This window comes from Necator americanus, chromosome IV, assembly GCF_031761385.1.
Source record: "Necator americanus strain Aroian chromosome IV, whole genome shotgun sequence".
Classification (NCBI taxonomy): Eukaryota; Metazoa; Nematoda; class Chromadorea; order Rhabditida; family Ancylostomatidae; genus Necator; species Necator americanus.
In genome coordinates, this window is record NC_087374.1 from 31,859,201 (window position 1) to 31,878,862 (window position 19,662).

Below are 19,662 nucleotides of genomic sequence, written 5' to 3' on the forward strand. Positions count from 1 at the left end.
CTATGCATCCCCTAGCTGCCGATTCTTCAACAGATTGAAGCACTGGTCACAAACTCTCGCGGGTTTGGAATTAGAAGGGAGTTTGATTCGTCCTTCGCTACAAGCAGCGCAGAAAATTGACCCGCACATTCTAAAAAAGGAAACAATGACCCTTTATAGAACTTTTTTACTCTTTCCGGGATCTTAATCGATTAAGACAACAATGATTCCGGACTTAAAAATGATGGCGGATTCTAATAGAGTAATCGAATGAAACTAGTAAAGAAAAATGGACGACAGAATGGGTAATGTGGTGAAGGCTCCTTCCATCACCTTAATAAAGATTTTAAAAAAGTACGATTACAAAAGAAAGAATCTTTTTTGAGGACCGACCAATAGGCAGATATGACTGTAATAAAAGTCTTTCAAATTTACCGGCAATGATGTTTGCGTTTCGAAATGGAGAACTTGTCCGAGCATGCTGTACATTGAGAGACATCTGAATCTTTTGCCCAATGAGCATCAGAAAGTGGCAGAAGTTCTTCCGCCAATTCAAGCATCCTCAATTTTGATCTGAACCATAGTGCGGAATTAGAAACTTGAGGATGAAATCTTCAAAGGACGAAATAGTAAATTATTTTCGGTTCAAACCAGCCCATTGAGGAAAGACTTACTCGCTTAGATGGCCTCCTATTTCTTCCAGCGCACGTTCGGACTCTTCGGCACGTTCTGACACGCAATCATACTTCTCTTGCAGTTCTCTGAGCTCCTTGAAAGGAATAGCTCAAAGCTTTAAAGTGTTTTTTTTCCACTATGCTGACTACTTTTTTTTTCTGAAACTATTCGAGGTGGAATTCTTAGAAATAATCGCTCTAGGTTTTCAAATTCAGTTTCCATGCTACAAGATTTTTTAAAATCATCTAAACCACATTCTCTTTCTTTTGGTTTGAAAAAGGTAATGAAGATCCGTTCAAATAAATAGTACAAACAAAAAAAGCCACATAATTTAGCTCTTACCGACCTCTTTTAGGAAAGGCATTTCCTTCAGTTCTTTTTCCATAGAACTAACTCTTCTTCTCAGTACCACCAGTTCACTCTCTGCCTAAACCACGACATTAGGATGAAAAAAGAGCTAGTAACTCAATTCACAACTTCCAAAATTTACCTCAGCCAGTGCGTTCTGTTTTTCTTGTAAGGCTCCGACGAGTTCAGCATGTTGACCATATTTCTTCTCGAGTTCGGTACGCATTACTTCTGCATTTTCAAGTTTTTGTACGAAATCAACAGTACACAACAATAACAATGCTGCAGAAGTAAGAAATAACCATCATTCGCAGTTTTCTTCTGCGCATTTTCCTGTAGAATCGCATTCGATACCTCGAGATTCGAGATTGTTTTCTTCAGTGATTCGGTTTCCTGAAGAATAAAATAGGTGGTTAGCACTAAAGAACGTTTGCCATGTGAGAAAATTTGAAATTTGAAAAAATGTTGCAAGAAAAAAGAAGGAAAAATTAAAGGTAAAAAAAACGGTGCAGAGATGACCAGCTATAAAATGAATGCTAAAAAAAATTTACGTTTATGTACTGTTCTCGAATTCTGGCAATGTCTCTTTCCAAACGACGCCATTTATCGTCTGCCAGCTTGAGCTTATCATATAAATCTGAGTTGATTTTCTTTGTGTCTATTAACTGCTGTTGAACTATCCGTAAAGAATCCTCTCTTTCCACAATCTAAACAAGAACAACTCTCTTAGAGACACAAATGAAAAAAAAAAACATAAAAGCTAAACATTGCGGAAAAAGAAGCCGTACTGTTAGATTTTTCTAGTCTAAAACTGGTTTTAAAAAAAGCATGCCAACGGTTACCTGGCCCAGCAGTCTTTCTCGCTCCACTTCCCATTCCTTCTCTTTGCTGCTCGACGGGTGGTTGTTCTCGATGTGTTCGATGTTTTTGAATGATACGAGCTTAAATTGCATAGGATGATCATGATGGGGAAAAGGTGGTTTTATTCTATCTCAAGAACTTGTTCTTCCGATACAGGTGTTTAACCGCTGGTGAATAAAATAAAGCAATCAAATATAGTTTAAATTTAGAAGTAAAATGTCATTATTACTGAAGAAAAAAAAGAGAAAGAGAGGAAAAAAAAAACAAATCGTGTTAACAACAATTAACTCGAACCTCTTTTTCCACTGTCACAGCAGCTGTTTCATTGCCATTCTCCAAAGCGCTCAGTTTTCTCTTCAAATTATCAATATTGCATCTAAAAAACACAAATTCATCTGCAGCACCAAAAGTGATCAAAGTACGAACTTACTGTAACTGTCTGTTTCGCTCTTCAAGGTAATTGTTTTGATCAAGTAGAAGTTTCTTCTCTTTATTATAACTTCGTTCCAAGCTCCCGTTCGCCGTCACAGTATCACCACCTTCAGTGGGGACCGTTGGGATGCGGATGTATAACGATAAGTCGACGCTCAACGGTTGATCCTTAACATTCAAAATAAGATAGTCGAATTATAGGAGAGTGGTATTGAAAAAGTAATTTCTGTAGAGACCTGCAAGTGATCGTGTTCCAGTACAAGGTTGCAGTCGACGACAGATAATCCAAGCAGTGCACCAGTAAGCTGCACAATTTCCTCCTGCCTCAGTAGAGCCCAGGCCTCGTAGTAAGTCCTAGATTAATTAACATTAACAATTTCCAATAATTCTATATCCTTAGCGCAGGGACTAACTTACTTCAATAAAGGGGAATTCGCGATGATAGTGAAAAAATCAAACAGTTTCTTCTGCATCATTGCGAGTCGAATAAAAGCACGAATTCGAGATATAGGAGTTCTAAGAAAAGAGAAGAATTAAAGCAAGGACGTAATTGAGCACATGTAAAATGTCCGACCGTCAGAAATAAACCCACAGTAATGACTCGATCTGGTCAACACAGGTGACCGTCTCCAGCATAGCAGCGTCGGATCGAGCAATTCGACTAATCGCAGTCCACATTTCGGCATCTGGACTCCTCAGGACAATCAGGGCTTTCTGTCCTAGAACATAAGAACGCTGAAAATGTACAAAGCCAATAAGATGGTTCAAAGAAAGATATGATAAATAATAACAAATGGATGAAAATGTAAGATAATCTAGTAAATATTCTGCATATTAAACAAAGATATCAATAACACCAAGAAAAAGCTAACAGCTAAACAATACGAGAAATCTACTTTAAAATAAACACAAATATTGATCGAACACAAAAAAAGAACACCAACCAGGAGCTTTGAAACCATGCCAAAGTACTTTTTCCAGCATCATTATAAGGTCACTAATCTGTTGAGTGTCACATTCGAGTATCCGATTGTTGTCTGCCATCGTATGCTCCAGAAAAGCACGTAAAACAAGTCTTGTGATCGTCAAGAGATTTGTTCGCTCATTTTCTGAATAAGAAAGATGCAGCCACTACCATGAGAAAGAATTCGTCTATAAAATTAACATGAACCAAACAAAACATAGAGTTATGGGGTCTCCCTTCACGGATTTCAAATTCATTTCTATTGCATTTTCTGCCCCAGCAATCACCCTATTTTCACGTGAATCGACTGAGACTCTATGCACGAAAACACCAGCTAGCTTGGCATCTATTTTCGCTCAAAACCGGTACCAGCTCATTAGGCAGTCAATCATGGGATGTTTTCCAAAAATAGGCGAAGGACAGAGAACTATAATTAGCTGCTCATAAAAAACGGCTTTGTGGAGAAAATGGGACAATAAGGAGAAAGACCCTCCATTATTCATGGCTGCGGTTTTCAACCAATGCGAAAAATTTTGGAATTTACGGCGAAAAAAAAAGCAGACGTTGTGGTCAAGCTTGGGAAAACCCAAACTTTTTCTACTTTGAATGAACCTCGCTCCTTCTCCGGGATTCATACTTTCTCTATCGATATTTATAGGTAGTTTTAGTTAATCTGAGGTAAGATTGATTGTCTGTCTTAAAATACGAAATCTGAAGACCTAAGAAAGCAAGTTCTCAAACTTAATACGTCAAAAAAGTAGAAACTCGTGATTTATTCGAACCCACACTATGAAGAAATGTTTGAAACTACGGGAAAGTCTCTGATATCTGGCAGAAGTCCTTAAGAGGTGATCAGAGACATATCGCTATCGTGGTATCTCAAGAACGCATATGTTCAAATGGTTCGAGGAACCAAGCGAATTTCCTAGGCAAAAATGAACCAACGTTATTCTATTCCTCACGAAAGAAAAGCCGCTATGGTAGAGGATAAAATATCTTTAGGAGAACGAAAAATATCCCTACGAATTCTATTCTGAAGAAAAATATGCAGAAAAAAGTCACGTGAAAAAGAGGGTTGAAGTGAAATGCGCGATACCTCGATGTATTTTTTGTGAACGTGTGAGACGCTGACCGTCGTCGGAAAATGCTGACACCAAAGAAAATCCCGACGAGGAGAACATAGTCTAATTAACCGCCGTCGAGCGATATGGTGAAGGAAGTGACCTTACAATCTGAAAGAGAGTAGTTTGAGCGGCGATGATGATAAGGTGGTTTTCGAATTGTCGTCTGAAATCAACGGAGAGAAGGAGAGAACAGGAGAACTCCATTTAAAGTAGATTCTCCTCAAAAGGTGCGAACGCACAGCCTCCATGCCAGAGTCGATTGGAACTGCGCCTCGCAGCCGCCGCGCGTGCTCCAATGCTAACGCAACTCGGTGCGCCCCAATGAGAATCAAATTTTTATGCTCTCCTTCTGAAGCTCTCGACTTTGCTGCTAAAATTCTTCATTAATTTCTGAGAGTGGGTGCAAGGTTATATCATTGCACGAATTGCAGATGTTGAAGAGGACTCGACTTATGGGCTTTCTTTCTTCTAGTTCTCCTGAAGGAATCATTTTTATTTCGACTTCGTTTCTTGTTGTCTTGGGATTTTTCCATATTGTTCGTAGTATAGTGTTTTTTAGATGTCGCTTAGCGCATCAAAACTTGTTCAAGCGGCATGTGGTAGTCGTGTCGCTGTCAGAACAATGTACAAAAATCCATATATTGCTAGATTCAAAGCGAGAAGCAAAGTTTCGCCAGATTTCTACAAGAAGGTAATTTTTTTACTGAGCTTTTGATTTGAGCTGGCTCCTGTCTATTTTGTTTTGCGTTTGTTTTATCTTCAATTTCTTTTTTTGAAGGCATTACTCTTGACATTTCTGTTAAAACTTTGAAATCGTTCGATATCTGTCAGCGTTATTCGATTTCAATTGAGTCCCCATTTAGTGTTATTTCAGTATATTCTGAATTCTATGTAGGAATAGTTGAGGCCTGTCTTTCATCTTTTGTGTCTTTCGCTGGATGGTAGAGGTTGAGAAGTAGTTTAAAATTACTTTGGTGGAATTTTTTCATGTTTTTGTGATGTTTTAACAGTTAGTTTCAGCAATGTTTTTCGTTTGTAATGAGATAAGAAATGAAATTTCATTAATATTTGCTTGAAGTCTGAGTTCCTACGTTTTATTTGGAACCGACGAATATCCTCGATTGAATGTGAGTCTTTCACTTCTTTTATAACCTGTTTTTAGACAACCGGGCTCACTGGATTGTTCGTAAATGAACACCCTCATCGTACTCTCTCTGTGGTATACTGCCGTATCCTGAAAGCACTTGAGCAAATTCCACCTACAGCCGCTTACAGGAAGTACACAGAAGCGGTATGTCCTTACTAAGCGTCCTCTTTAACCTATAATGTTGGATGTACGACTGTTTCTTAATGAAATTGTATATATAAGTCTTCTGTGATTGGCCTTCCATTCCTGAGATTGCTCCATTCTTATTGTTCAGATTGTAAAACAGCGACTCGCTTTAGTGCAGTCCGAAGACAACATCCCGATTCTTGAGGAGAAAATAGGAATGGGTCAGATCGAAGAGGTGATCGAACAGGTATTTGCATCCCTCAAATTCGAAGCTTTCACCATTTTTCTTGTTTTTCATTCATTTCAACTCAACTCATTTCCCGAGTGGAAATTGCCGAATTATTCTCATATCCGACCATGATATTGGTAGCAGAGCTTCTCTTACTATGTTTTGTTTGTTTTCAGGCAGAATACGAGTTAGAAGCTACAAGAGCAATAATTGAATCCAAAGCATGGGAACCGCTAGTCGAGGAAGCACCTAAAGGACAATGGGACTGGCCTGTCGTTTAGATCAGCAGAAGCGAAGTTCTATACGATTCAAATAGAAGAGAAGTAATTAGTAGTTTTTTTTGTTCGTGTAGCAACCATGTGCATGATGCTTCATAAATGACTATGCTAGATTTTGTGTTCATTCGATTCATACGAAAATTCGAGAACCGAATTCCGTTTCATTTTTCACTTGTGAAATAGGAGAAGAAACGTGGTGACCATCATCGAGGTCCTCATTTGGGGTGAGCCCAAACATATTTTAGAAACTACGTTGTGGCACAACACATTATCAACGACATGACTAATTTCATGACGAACATGATGTTATTGAGATGAAAAACTTTTTTTTTAAATAACTGTTTCATTGTAGCCCAACCGTAACTCTCACCATATCTTCATTTATCAACCTCAATTTGAGAAACTTGCTTCAATGGCATCAAAACTTTACAGTTCTCAAGAAATCTTTATCGCTTCAAAACACGGACAAAAAATGGGTGATGATTTGATGATTGTTTTTGATGGAATACCTCCTATACCCGTTAGCTATGATGGTAGACGCTAGATGTTATTGGTTTTCTAAGATGTTGAGGTCACATAAATAATAGAAAAAATTACAGAATACTCATAAAAGAAGAATAGTGGAGAGCTTATCTGTACTTCTTTCGCAGTATACATTAGAATGTTGTTGAGAAATTTTCACAACGAAAATCTTACTACGAGGGTGAGCATTGGCGAAAGACAAGAAAAATGAACAGTGCAAGGTAGAATGGATTGGGTTAGAGACTAGAACATCGATAGTCAGAAGGAGGACTCGAAAATCTATCCAGACGGTGGATTCGTCAAACGACATTCAAGCGTATCGATGAGTAGCGGTGGAAATCCCATTTCCCTAAAGTAGATTTGTTGACATAGGATTCTGCATTCACATCCAGTTAGGAAACAAACGAGGATTTTTAATGTTGTTTGATTACAAAAGTAAGGAGCAAAGGAAGGGAGTGTGCGATGGGAAGTAGTGAATGAAGGATAACATGATATCCAGGAGAAAATATTACGCAATATTGAATATAATTGCATACATTACAATGTATTATATTTAATAATATTAATTAATACAAAATATTATACTAAGTTTCAACCGTATATACAACGTGTTGACAATGTGTCAATAGGACCACACAGGTTCAGTACCTCGCTGAGCCAAATTTTTGCAAAAGAGATAGAAACTTGAAACTACTTCTAAAAGATGAGCAATACAATTGCAAGTAATTCTCAGTGGTATAGAAATGGATTTAATGGAATTTAATGACCAAAATAGCTCAGATTATTTGCACATTTTTTGGTCTGTAAGATCACGAACAACTTCGTAATAAGAGGACCAAGAGAAATATTTCAGGTAGCGTGTTAAAGAAGAAGGTTTCTATCACAAGACAATCACATCGCTGTTTTGATAGCTTCTAGTTTTCTGGGATTTAGATGGGAAAAATCTTGAATTTTTTGACTTTTTTGGATTTTTCCCATCTATAGTTTAAGAAAGCTAGAGGTTCCGGAAAGAAGAAATTCTGCATATGAGGCGTTCTTTGGTCTCTTCATCCGAATACATGGTGATTCATAAAAACGCCGTCTCGTTCGTCTAGAATGAGGAAACATGCCAAAATCCGGATTGTGGCTCGCGCGTCGAAAAGTGTATGATCTTGAACAAAGTCTAGTAACTCGAAGTAACTTAGTGCTAAGTAAATTGCCTTCCAGTCTGCCTTAGCCGAGAACTTTTTCCTATGACACAATTTCCAAGGCTTCGCCGTTTATCGCCGGGCTATTACAAGGCGGCCAAGATCAAGCGAACAGCACTGTAATGCAAAAGATAGTCATCGAGTGGGGTTGATGTATGTTGGATCTGAGCTAGTTCAAGCGCATTGAAAACAGCAGCATAAATCGAGTTACTAGTTATCATAGTGGTTTCTCTTTGATAAAAAGGCAGAGATAGAGAAATTTATTGAAAACTGTATTATTGTCGGGGCAAGACGACATGAAGGTCAGTTCGGTCGCTTAAGATGATGGAATAAAAGGGACCCTCACTAGCATCACTTATCGCTGCTGTCCGAGCGAAGCTAGTGATGGCCCCACCGCTAGGTCCCAATCGCTGACTCCACCGTGCCGCTTCGAACGCAACGGCTTGAGCAACTCAACTGCACAGAGATTCAAGTCGTTTTAATCCGACCAAGTCTATTGTAGCATTGCCAGCATACAGTAAGAGAGGAGGGAATTTCGAAAAAGTGTTGTTTCAAGGCAAAAACTTTTTCTTGGAATCTCCTCGTGGGCTTCTCATTTTCTAGTGAAATCATAAATATTAACTACAGATACCACCACAAAGGAAATATGTGGGAATGAAGTTACGGAATTTGGAGGAGAAAATTGTGCAGTTGCAAAGAGAAGACTCGCACCATTTCAATAACGTCGTGTTGCATGTTCCGGGGAAACTGATGTTATTGGGTCCATAGTCAAGGAAATACTGTGCGTTCGCGACGATCGCAGCGTACAAATCGAAAGCTGGATCAGTTTGTCTGTAATGAAAAACAACACTTTGTAGATCACATAGCACAAAGGTACCACTTACGAGCACGTGGCCGTAACCGTCTTTGGACAAGTGTCGTTGTCGTAAGTGAACGTCATTAATCCGTCGGGGAACTCGCTTTGCGTCAAAGTTTGAGTTAGCGGCGGGCAGCAATCTTAATTGAACGGATTTTCGTTATAGATACAAATTAATTTTACCCAATGTTGCCTTCTTGGACTGGAGCTTCTGCTGTTGTGGTAGTGGTGGAAATGGTCGTTGTAGTGGTGCTGGCAGTAGTCGTTGTAGTGGTGCTTGTAGTCGTAGTGGTTGGCCTAGCTGCAGTTGTAGTGGTTATTGGACGTGTGGTTGTTGTTGTTGTTGTCATTCCTTGTGTTGGAACACAACATAGTGTTTGATGAAAGAACCATGCACACGATAGGTTCAAAAGAACCTGAAAGTACGAGCTAAAAAAAAAGAAAAAGAAAGCAAAAGAAAAAAAAAACATTATGAGCAAGAACAGTAACTATTAACATGCTTGTGTCGGTCGCCCAAGAGATTTTTTTTTTAAATTTTGATTTCGCCTTCAAACTTTGAAGACATTATTTTAAATGCCATCCCTCCTATTTTCTACTATTTAGAAGATTTTTTTTAAATTTTATTTCCTCTTGAAATTTTCAAGACATTATTTGCGATACCACCTCTCGTTTCTTCTAAAGCGCAGTTAATTAGCAGTGTAAATGCTGCAATTTTCAAAAATCGAGCTAATTGCGAATAATTACACGTGACAACTTGCAATTTTCTGTCTCCAGTTGTAGGAAATTTTCATTTTTCTCGTTTGATAATTTTATTGATTTCATACAAAACTGTTCATTATTTTAGATGGTACCTCTTTATTTTTTTCTAAGATTCAATCACTTAGCAGTATAAATGCAACAATTTTCAAGAATTACGAAAATCGTGAATATAAGTGGCAGTCTGCAATTTCCCTGCCTTTATTGTACGAAATTTCCATTTTCTTCATTTCCTGATTTTCGTAATTTCATTCAGAACTGGATGAAGCATGGGATTTTATGGTAAGGATCCAAAACATTTTTACACATATACAAATTTTCATTTTTCTCGGTGTCCGAACTGTTGCTTTTTTCAAATTTAAGGCAGTACTTTCTGGAAGGAGTCGCTTAGAAAATAATTTCTCATTTTGATCTAATTTTATTAATTCTCATTTAAAAACTTGATAAATTTCTGTCAAAACACCACGGAAGGACACGAAAAGGCCCCTGCAGAAGACATGCAAATTTTCGTCGCTAGAAATTTTGACGTTTCTCGAGATCTTTTTTGGTTGAGTGGGAATTTTTTCGACGGTGAACCGAAGCAGAACGAAGTATGGAAATCTACAATGTAGTGAATAAATGAACACATACAGATAGATCCTTCTCGCTTAACAACTGCAGGAGAAAATGCAAAACAGAGTACAAGATGATCGAATGAGGAAATGTCATGAAAAATAAAGAACATACCCATGAAGTGCTGCTTATCCGCTGTCGATATTGAATTGTCATCGGATAGAGAGCAACAGAGCCAGCCGTCGTTAGATACGTGATCTTGACCTTTCTCAGGAAGTAGGCCTCGAACGGATAATCCAAAAATTACAACTATACATGTCGCCGAGAGAGCATTAAGAACGGTAAGACGTAGCGCTTCAGTGTGAAAGAGAAATTAGGAGGGCTGTAAAGCATTTAAAAACGATTGAATCCGTTTGATTGACTGAAGAATTATGTGAACTTCCGACATTGTGTTGGCCCAGCTAAATGATGATCTCATAGGGCAGGTCACGCGCTTATTACCCTCGTCCCTATGGAACATGACAATTTTATGGATCATTTTGCGCTTGTGAATATGTTGTTATGACATCTTTTTTTGATCTCGCAATAACGATAATCATATATTGGGTGGTGAACTAACCTTTATATTAGTGTACTAGATTCTTTTTTCGCCTATTTTTTTTCTCCTGATTTATAGCAGTCGCTTTGGGGAGCGAAAAAGGAAGTGCATTTTTGTAAAGGATTCTCAAAGTGAGGAATATATACTATACATTGTAGTATATTATAGTATATCCTCTTTGCATCTAAGAAGAAGGAGGAACAAAGTTTGTTACCAAATTATTCTTTTCTCTAAACCCTTTTTTTCTGGCATGTTTCATTTGACGACTGTAATCCGGCCTTTCTTTTTTCTTTTTCTCATGGCATCTCTGATCTCTAATTTCCTGCGACAAATTATAACTGAAAGACAATTTTGACAGATTGTAGAAAGATTCCCTGTGTTTCTGGTGTTTAGTGAACATCTGGTTGTTACATTTGTTCTGGAAATGATCCTGAGACTGATTGATTTTACAACTGTCCTGAATGTGAGTGCCATCATTGCGAATACGTAGTTCATCCCAGAAGCTATACTTATGTGAATTTATTGTCGTAGGAGATGTTCGCGCAACTCCGGAAACAGTGAAATTCCATGGGCCTCACCAAATATTCCTTACATGATATCCTTAGGTTTATGGACCTAGATGTACGACGATATAAGGGAATTAGTTGGCAATAAGTTACACTGATTGAACCAATGTTTCTTCAAAAAGTTTAGCATAATCGGAGGCTTAAGTACCTTCCATGCACTCGCGACCAAGCCGTCCACACGTCACGCTTAGTACATGGGAAGAAGAAAGCGCGTCGCAAAAAAGAAAAAACTCGTTTTAGGATGAAGCGGTTCTAGCTAAAGTAGCTATTGAAAAGTTTATTAACAACCTGCATACAACAAATGAATCAATTTCAAGCACAACAAAAGAAAAGACGTAAATTAGAACAAAAGACAATAGTGAGCAGAAGGGTTTTGATGAAAAAGAACTCGTGCTAAGTCAAACAAAGAAACGATGACTTTGGATTGGATTACTTTGGAATTATATGAAGGATATAGGGGAGCAGACGATAAAGGAAACTGGGAAATAACATGGAAAAATGGACACTGGAACGAAAAAACAACCGTTTACACAAGGTACAAAGCACTGAGCAATTCTGTATCTGTTCCTCTAACCGAAAAAAAGAACAAAGAAAAAGAAAGAGAAGGAAAAAGGACAGAAAATCTACGCATGATTTTGGCATAAAACGAAGTGGAAATCTTGTTACTCGTCTGATCCCGAAGCCGATGTGTAAGGAGAAATAGAACCTCCATGGGAAAAATAATGAAGGTGATGTCGCTGCGGACGACCTGAAGTGGAAAATACAAGTATAGTCCTATTTTAGAATAAAATGAACATTGTGGTAATAATTTTTCTTCGGAGCTTTACGATTTTTTCACAGCAAATGAGAGATGGTGCTCGGAATTTTTTTATGCGAAGGTTCATAAGCGCATTCCATGATCCTTTTAGCCAAGTTAGGAGAGCAATATTGGCATTTTTTTGTTGCTTATCATTAATAGTTAGTGCAGATTATTGGAAGAAATAAACTTTTTTGGTAGGTAGTGGATGATCTTAGCAGGGCATACTGAGTAACTTTCAAACGGAAATTTCGTTCATGAAAAATCCTAGGAAAATTAGCGTGCGGTTCTTGACTGGGTGACAAAGAACGGAGCATTATGCAGCGCAAGAAAAGTGGCGAACGTAGAACCCTAATCCGAAAATTGAGATTGTTACGTGTGCAATATGTACGTGGATATTAAAATCTGAGGCATTGTTCTCTGCGTTTAAACGCTGACAATTGATAGCTCTGCGGAGCTGTCATTTAGTTTAGTGGATAGCAAAAGGAGAACAGCAAAACAGTACTGGCCTGTTTTCCTGTGGTATTTCCCGTATTTCCTGTAGAAAACCACTTATTAAGGGCGTTTTTCTTCAACGTTTAACTAGGTCTTTCATGCTTTAAGTTACGTTAGCGACTACACGTTCCACTACTTTAAGACAGGAGCAAAATGTGTTAGAGAAAGCTCACCTGCGTAAAATTACAAACGCGAGATGTAGAGAGGGATTTGACGGAGCGGAAATGTCAAGAAAAGTCACTGAAGGAAAAGAAAATCACTAGCTATTTCGTTTGCAAAATACCACTACAAAGTCATTATTATTGAAATTGAACAACCGTAGTACACAAATCATGGAATCGGAGAATAACTAACTGAAATAAATATCGAATTTCCTCCCGATAATATCAACAGCGCAAGATTTAGCTATCTGAAGGGTTATAATTCCTGTAGTAAATTTCATGTCTTTGTCGATGACGAATACTCTTGTTTCTTAAATTTTATTGTTCGTTCTTTAACTATTGTACAAGTTTAAATTCTTATTACCCTTCAACAAAAGGGAGTTAAACCGATGTCGAAGTGATTATAAAAAAGACCAAATCAAGAACAAATTGGATCGAACAACGACGAATTTGCAGAAAAAAAAAACTGACTCAAAATTCAAGTGTGGTCGACATTGATATGCGCGCAATGAGGGAACATGGATTGTCTGTTACCCAAACATAAAAGAAAGGATAACCGTGTTTTGTGGGGGGTGAACCTATTTTTCTATAACGCATTGCAAGATTTTCACACCGGCCGTTACACTGGGCAGTAGGCACGGGAAAAACACAAATTCAAAAGTATTTACTTTTCGCTATATTAAAACGTTCCTAGTCAAAAATATCGTCGCAATTATTTTTTTTACGATGAAAAAGGGCAATAAATGACTGGTACGTTATTAAATGGTGGGTGTTTGTTGGTCTGAAACCAAATAATTGCGAAAAGCTCTTTTCAAAATCTCAACTGACGTTGATGTGAAAAGAGTCCTTAATGTCCCACTTATCACGGGCAAAAAAGTAAAATAAAATAAAAATTAAGTGAAGTGAATGCTGAAGAAAATGATCATATCCACAAAACTTTTGTTATAAAGAGACCGTAGCTACAGCTGTACTTAATACTATGGTCAAGAAACAAAATTAAGGGATAATAGGATAAAGTCTCAGGTGTATCAGTCCACTTGGGATCCTTCAACGCTTTTTACTGCAATTCGTAAACGCTGGGGTTTTTTGGAAGGTGTGAGCCTATGCAATGACTATACAATAGCAATGCAAGAAACAAAATGCTACAATTAAAATTTTGAGTCATTGCTGTGTTCCTGCAATCAATAAGATAATATTTATTTGAATTCTGTAAGGAAAACTAACATTATCCTACAGCTGTTGTAGTTGCTGAAACTAAAGTAGTGGTAGTCGTACGACCTGCCGTCGTTGTTGTTGGAGCAGCAGTCGTAGTCGTACGGGTTGCTGTGGTTGTCGTTGGAGCGGCACTGGTAGTCGTACGGGCTGCTGTGGTTGTCGTTGGAGCGGCACTGGTAGTCGTACGGGCTGCTGTGGTTGTCGTTGGAGCGGCACTGGTAGTCGTACGGGCTGCTGTGGTTGTCGTTGGAGCGGCACTGGTAGTCGTACGGGCTGCTGTGGTTGTCGTTGGAGCGGCACTGGTAGTCGTACGGGCTGCTGTGGTTGTCGTTGGAGCGGCACTGGTAGTCGTACGGGCTGCTGTGGTTGTCGTTGGAGCGGCACTGGTAGTCGTACGGGCTGCTGTGGTTGTCGTTGGAGCGGCACTGGTAGTCGTACGACCTGCCGTCGTTGTTGTTGGAGCAGCAGTCGTAGTCGTACGGGCTACTGTGGTAGTTGTTGGAGCGGCACTGGTAGTCGTACGGGCTGCTGTGGTTGTCGTTGGAGCGGCACTGGTAGTCGTACGGGCTGCTGTAGTTGTTGTTGGAGCGGCACTTGTTGTCCTAATGGCCGCCGTCGTTGTTGTAGGTGCGGAAGTAGTTGTCGTCGGTGCTGCTGTCCTTGTTGTGGGAGCTGCAGAAGTAGTCGTCGATGCTGCTCCCGTTGTTGTTAGAGCTGCTGTCGTTGTTGTGGGAGCGGCAGTGGTAGTCGTCGGAGTGGAAGTAGTAGTTGTCGATGCTGCTCCCGTTGTTGTTGGAGCTGCTGTCGTTGTTGTGGGAGCGGCAGTAGTGGTCGTCGGAGTTGCTGTTGTTGTTGTGGGAGCGGCAGTGGTAGTCGTCGTAGTGGAAGTAGTAGTCGTCGATGCTGCTCCCGTTGTTGTTGGAGCTGCTGTTGTTGTTGTGGGAGCGGCAGTGGTAGTCGTCGGAGTGGAAGTAGTAGTCGTCGATGTTGCTCCCGTTGTTGTTGGAGCTGCTGTCATTGTTGTTGTGGTAGCGGCAGTAGTAGTCGTCGGAGTGGAAGTAGTAGTCGTCGATGCTGCTCCCGTTGTTGTTGGAGCTGCTGTTGTTGTTGTGGGAGCGGCAGTGGTAGTCGTCGGAGTGGAAGTAGTAGTCGTCGATGTTGCTCCCGTTGTTGTTGGAGCTGCTGTCATTGTTGTTGTGGTAGCGGCAGTAGTAGTCGTTGAGGTTGCCGTAGTTGTGGTAGGAGCGACAGTGGTAGTCGTCGGAGCGGCAGTTGTAGTTGTCGGAGCAGCAGTGGAAGTTGTCGGTGCTGCTATCGTTGTTGTCGGAGTTGCTGTAGTAGTCGTCGGAGCTCTTGTCGTTGTTGTCGGAGCAGTAGTAGTCGTTGGGGTAGACGTCGTTGTTGTGGAAGCTGCTGTCGTTGTTGTCAAAATTACTAGTGTCCTTGTGGGAGTTGTTGTGCTTGCTTCCGATACTGTTGTCGTTGTAACTGCAGCGGTAGATGTCGTCGTTGGTGTAGTAGGTGTTGTGGATGGTGCAGCTGTAGTCCTTGGAGTCGCCACAAGACTCGTTCGAGCACATGCTGACGATTTTCCGCATAAAGGAGCATACCAGATCGCTAGAAACATCTAAAAGTTGTTTAGTTATAAATTTGTTCTGCAAAATTGCGTGTAGAAGAAAGAAATTTTAATAAAGTAGTCATACTAAGGTGAGAGACTCACTATTCGCTCACTACTGATGCTTTAAAAACTCTCTCTGTAAATGGTCGATTTGAATCACAGCTGGTAATTGTCACCTAGTTTCTAAACTAGACATCACTTTCAATCATTGCTTTTGTGAAGAACAAATTTCTAGTGGACAGCTGAGGGCATCTTCAAAGTTGCATTTGAATTTTTTTTGTAAAGAGAAAGGTTGAACACTGCAGCTGGATACGTGAAAGAAACTAATGAAAAACATGATGCCAATCAAGTTGCATACTTTCAACCTGTTTCTAGAGCTCATTAGAATAATTTGTTTGCAATTGAGTGGTTATTTTGCCGGTTTTTTCTTTCACTGTTGAAAAATTAAATCAGATACTAATGCGATGAACTTGTATTACAAAAATAATGTGCCATTTTCGTATTTTTTAGCTACTTAGAAGAAGCTTGGAACACCGTTCAGATTTTTATCCAAAACATAATCACTATGTAGATTCTCATGATTCTTTTGTTTACTGTAAGAGTACAACTAAAAACACTTAGAGAGGTTTGCAATCCTTCATTTTGTACTCTTGCATAAGTCTCCATGCAAACTTCTTCTTGCTTCTATGTAGTTGGTGTCAACAATGAAAAGGGAGCCCGAAATAAAAAGATAAGACAAAAAAAGCTAGATACTCAACTCACCAAGGACGACGGTCTTAGAAAAGAAGTCTTCATCGTGTGATTGAACACACATATTCACTTTCCGATATAAATGTAGGTTTCCTGAGGATAAGCCGAAAATCACAAATTTCTTCGCGCACGTTCACTAAGCCATCATTTCCAAAACAACATAGAATGACCCATATTATTTGTGTGACTCTAATATACTTTCTAGTTTTAAAATTGTTCAAGAAATACATTGCATATGAAATTTCGAGAACTTTTGAGAACTGCGTATGCTACATCACCGAGAACATCATCTCTGTGCTCTGGATAAGATGCTAGAAGGGAACTGTCTCAGAACACTACTTTTTTAGCGAGAGGACTAGCAGTCTGAAGATTGTGATGAACCAGAGACACAATAATTGTAATCTTTTTACTTAAAGTTCATCTGTATTTAAGTATCGTTACATCATTGCGATGCACTACATAAGCGACATTTATGTGTCTGATAAAATACATATATGTAACAGCAATTGATCGTTGAAGCCACCTTTTTTGAGTTTTCAACTATACGTTTTCGAACGTTCTTCCGAAACCTCCATAAATGAAAACTCTTTCTTCTTTCACAAATTGTAGTTGCGTACTGTGCAGTGTTTGCTGTTTACTATATGGATGTTTGTATTACCGCAGTTCAAAATCGTTATGGACTTCTGAAAAATAAATAAATTAAAAGCCAATCAGTAAATTGAAATAAAACCAAGATAATATAATGAACTTAAACAAAATAAGTACAGCTGAATAAAAATTATTAACAGCATTTGCACGCAAATTGGAGGTGATTTTAGTGATGAACACTGACCCTGATTTTAAATGTGTCCAGATGTGGACTTTTGTGGCTTGAAATAATCATTTATAGCTTGACGTGAAGGAAACCTAGGAAAGCAACTAAATGTGCGTTCACTAGAAGTAGATTACGCTGTAAATCAATGAAACCATCATTTTCAGACGATCCTGGTTTTTTTTTTGGTGGAGGATTCTTTTTTAAAAAAAATTCTAAACTTTATTCTCGACTGACTTTTGAGAGAACGAAAAGTAATATGGAAAAAGTGAAACAAGACTCTGGCAAAAAAAAAACACCCTATGGGATGTATCAAATCGAGTTACCACAAGGCACGAACCGAGTTCTTGGATCCTGTTCGAAATCATAAACATCATAAACAATCGCAGCCAAGAACCCGAATTTTCGCACTTTTTCTCGCTGAGCTACTACGGTAGCGAGATTAAGGAGTCCGACGCCAATTAGAGATAGAGCATTAAGCAAAAGTCTTGACCGCTAATTTGCTCTCTGGTCGAGGAAGATCAGGGGCACAAAGTTTTGCAGAAATTTAGACTTGTCAGTTTCTACGAAGCTGCAGATTTGTACTCTATGAGGTTTTCTGTGAACGTCGTAATTGAGCAACTCGTGCACACTTCGTTGCACTAATGTTACGTCTATTTCAAGTTGTGGATGTCTTTCTTCGTAATGTAATATTAGTAATGACGCAAAAACTCTTTTTTTTTTGTTACTATGAAAGGTCATCCTTGTTGAATAAGAAATATGCTCACCTAACTCTTTTACCTTGAATAAAAATTCTCACTTCCTGACCTGTAGCAACCGCGGTGCGTCACCCACTTAAACCAGGCGGTGACTTCACATTACCATTTTTATGAGCGGATTTTCAATATAGTGAAGTGGCCGTAATGGAGGAGGGTGGGATCAATATGTAAGCTATGAAGGGAATGAAGTTTGTATCCTACGGTCCCTTAGTACTCAACACGAAGTCACCTCTAGTTCATTTCTCCTATATAAAATGACTAAACAAAAACTTGTAATCCTTAGACTTGATTTTTTTGAGTGGCGTATTCGGTTAGAGTTCCGCTGTAGTCACACGGTCGATGGTTTGAAACCGCCCTAGTGCAAACGAAGCGCTTCATCCCTCCGGGGTCAATGAGTTGGTACCAGACGAGTTTGGGAGGATAAAAACACTGACTTGACACATCATCTTGGCTGGCATCGCAATTCATTGCATAAGCCAAAACGCGCCCCAAAATCTCAACGATTACGAATTGCAGCAATACGCGTTGGCGCATCCGAAGTGAATTGATAAGCCGATGACTTTATCCTTTTTTATCCTTTATGCATATGCATTTATCATATTCGTTCAAATATCCAATGGTTTTTCTTCATATTTACAGCCGCCTGTAAATACTGAACGCGATTCTGCCTTCTTTGAGCCAACGATCTTGTATTAGATGTTGTTTGAAGGTCTACATAAAGTGTGGTTGTAGGTTAATATAAAAGAAGGAAAGAATGAGATAGGTTTGTATAATTGATATACCATTTAGAAACGCGAGAGAAAATAAATTATCTGTTTCGACTTGTTAGGTGGAAAACACTCATCCACCTCTGGGGATGCAAAAGATGTTTCAAAAAATGTCCCAATGATCGGTGTTATGCTATCTTCTTTACTTTTTTCGCTTTCTAAGGATTTGATTTTGTTTATCTAGCTGGGATTAACGAGGCGCGAATAATGCCTCGCAGACATACGCTGTAAATAAAGGTATCTAAAGGTACATCTGAAGATGCAAAGTTCTTTCGCCACCAGTACATCTAACCTGTCATATTGATTTTATGCAGAGAATAGATAGAAACGAAAACGCTGTTGAAAGAAGTTTGAAAAAAGATACAAAGTTCTATTATATAAAACTGTATAAAACGTACAAGCAAGTATTGAAATACTTGACATGCACTCTATATAAACATTATATCTAAGTAAAATTTTGGTAAAGGTAAAATGTAGAAAGGAGTTTAAAGAATGTATACAAAGCAATCAGCGCATAAAGTCGCCGTTATTATAGCTGCTGCAGTTGAAAGTTGAACACTTATTCGTTGAATGGCATCGTCACATACAAATACTTATGCACTGCCAGTTTATGCAGAAGACTTAGGGCATGAAATGTGTTAAATTATGAGTTGTGTGAAAATATATGTATGTAATTCTTTTTCCTGGAGCATCTTTTTGAGATAATTTTTACTTATACAAAGTTACACTGGACATGCGCTCAGTTTGCCATATCCGTACATCAGAATTCGCTGAGGTAATTCGTTTTTCACTCCCCTCCCTTCAAAATTCGCACTATCCACCGCTTCGTCGAGGAGCGAACGTCGCGCGTGGCGTTGATTAGAGAGCAGTAGGGAGGCGCGGTGTAGGTGATCTCAGAGGGTCGTGCAGGATGTATAGCTGCTGGAGCGGCAGCCGTAATTACGCGGAGGAGCGCGGTGCTGAAGGGAGGACAAGAGCGGTCAGCCGGTTTTTACGGGCGCCCAAATTTGAAGGTAATATTCTCCTTTCTTTCTCGTGTTATGACCCGTCGTGATATTTTCCTCGTTTGTTTCATAGTGAGAGTGCGTGAA

At 39.2% G+C, this 19,662-nt stretch overlaps 4 protein-coding genes across 5 annotated transcripts; 2 read left to right on the forward strand and 2 right to left on the reverse strand.

The window, feature by feature from the left end:
- RB195_003403 (uncharacterized protein) lies at positions 1-4,440 on the reverse strand (the record flags this gene model as incomplete). Its single annotated transcript, XM_064201044.1, has 15 exons — positions 1-130; positions 415-552; positions 654-748; positions 1,001-1,081; positions 1,145-1,233; positions 1,305-1,395; positions 1,554-1,709; positions 1,845-1,943; positions 2,158-2,239; positions 2,294-2,463; positions 2,532-2,649; positions 2,713-2,811; positions 2,888-3,014; positions 3,240-3,404; positions 4,356-4,440. The coding sequence occupies 15 exons, from the start codon at positions 4,438-4,440 to the stop codon at positions 1-3; spliced, it is 1,725 nt and encodes a 574-aa protein (XP_064056925.1).
- A 502-nt stretch (positions 4,441-4,942) lies between these two features.
- On the forward strand, positions 4,943-6,166 carry RB195_003404 (uncharacterized protein; the record flags this gene model as incomplete). Its single annotated transcript, XM_013453779.2, has 4 exons — positions 4,943-5,074; positions 5,546-5,674; positions 5,805-5,903; positions 6,062-6,166. The coding sequence occupies 4 exons, from the start codon at positions 4,943-4,945 to the stop codon at positions 6,164-6,166; spliced, it is 465 nt and encodes a 154-aa protein (XP_013309233.2).
- A 798-nt stretch (positions 6,167-6,964) lies between these two features.
- On the reverse strand, positions 6,965-10,252 carry RB195_003405 (uncharacterized protein; the record flags this gene model as incomplete). Of its 2 annotated transcripts, XM_064201045.1 has the most annotated exons (5): positions 6,965-7,034; positions 8,584-8,703; positions 8,757-8,868; positions 8,922-9,144; positions 10,211-10,252. In XM_064201045.1, the coding sequence occupies 5 exons, from the start codon at positions 10,250-10,252 to the stop codon at positions 6,965-6,967; spliced, it is 567 nt and encodes a 188-aa protein (XP_064056926.1). The 2 variants fall into 2 exon arrangements, with proteins under 2 accessions (XP_064056926.1, XP_013309232.2); XM_013453778.2 differs by lacking the exon at positions 10,211-10,252 and having other exon boundaries at positions 8,922-9,078.
- A 3,143-nt stretch (positions 10,253-13,395) lies between these two features.
- Positions 13,396-15,498, forward strand: RB195_003406 (uncharacterized protein; the record flags this gene model as incomplete). Its single annotated transcript, XM_013453777.2, has 2 exons — positions 13,396-13,417; positions 13,889-15,498. The coding sequence occupies 2 exons, from the start codon at positions 13,396-13,398 to the stop codon at positions 15,496-15,498; spliced, it is 1,632 nt and encodes a 543-aa protein (XP_013309231.2).
- Between the last annotated feature and the right edge of the window lie 4,164 nt (positions 15,499-19,662).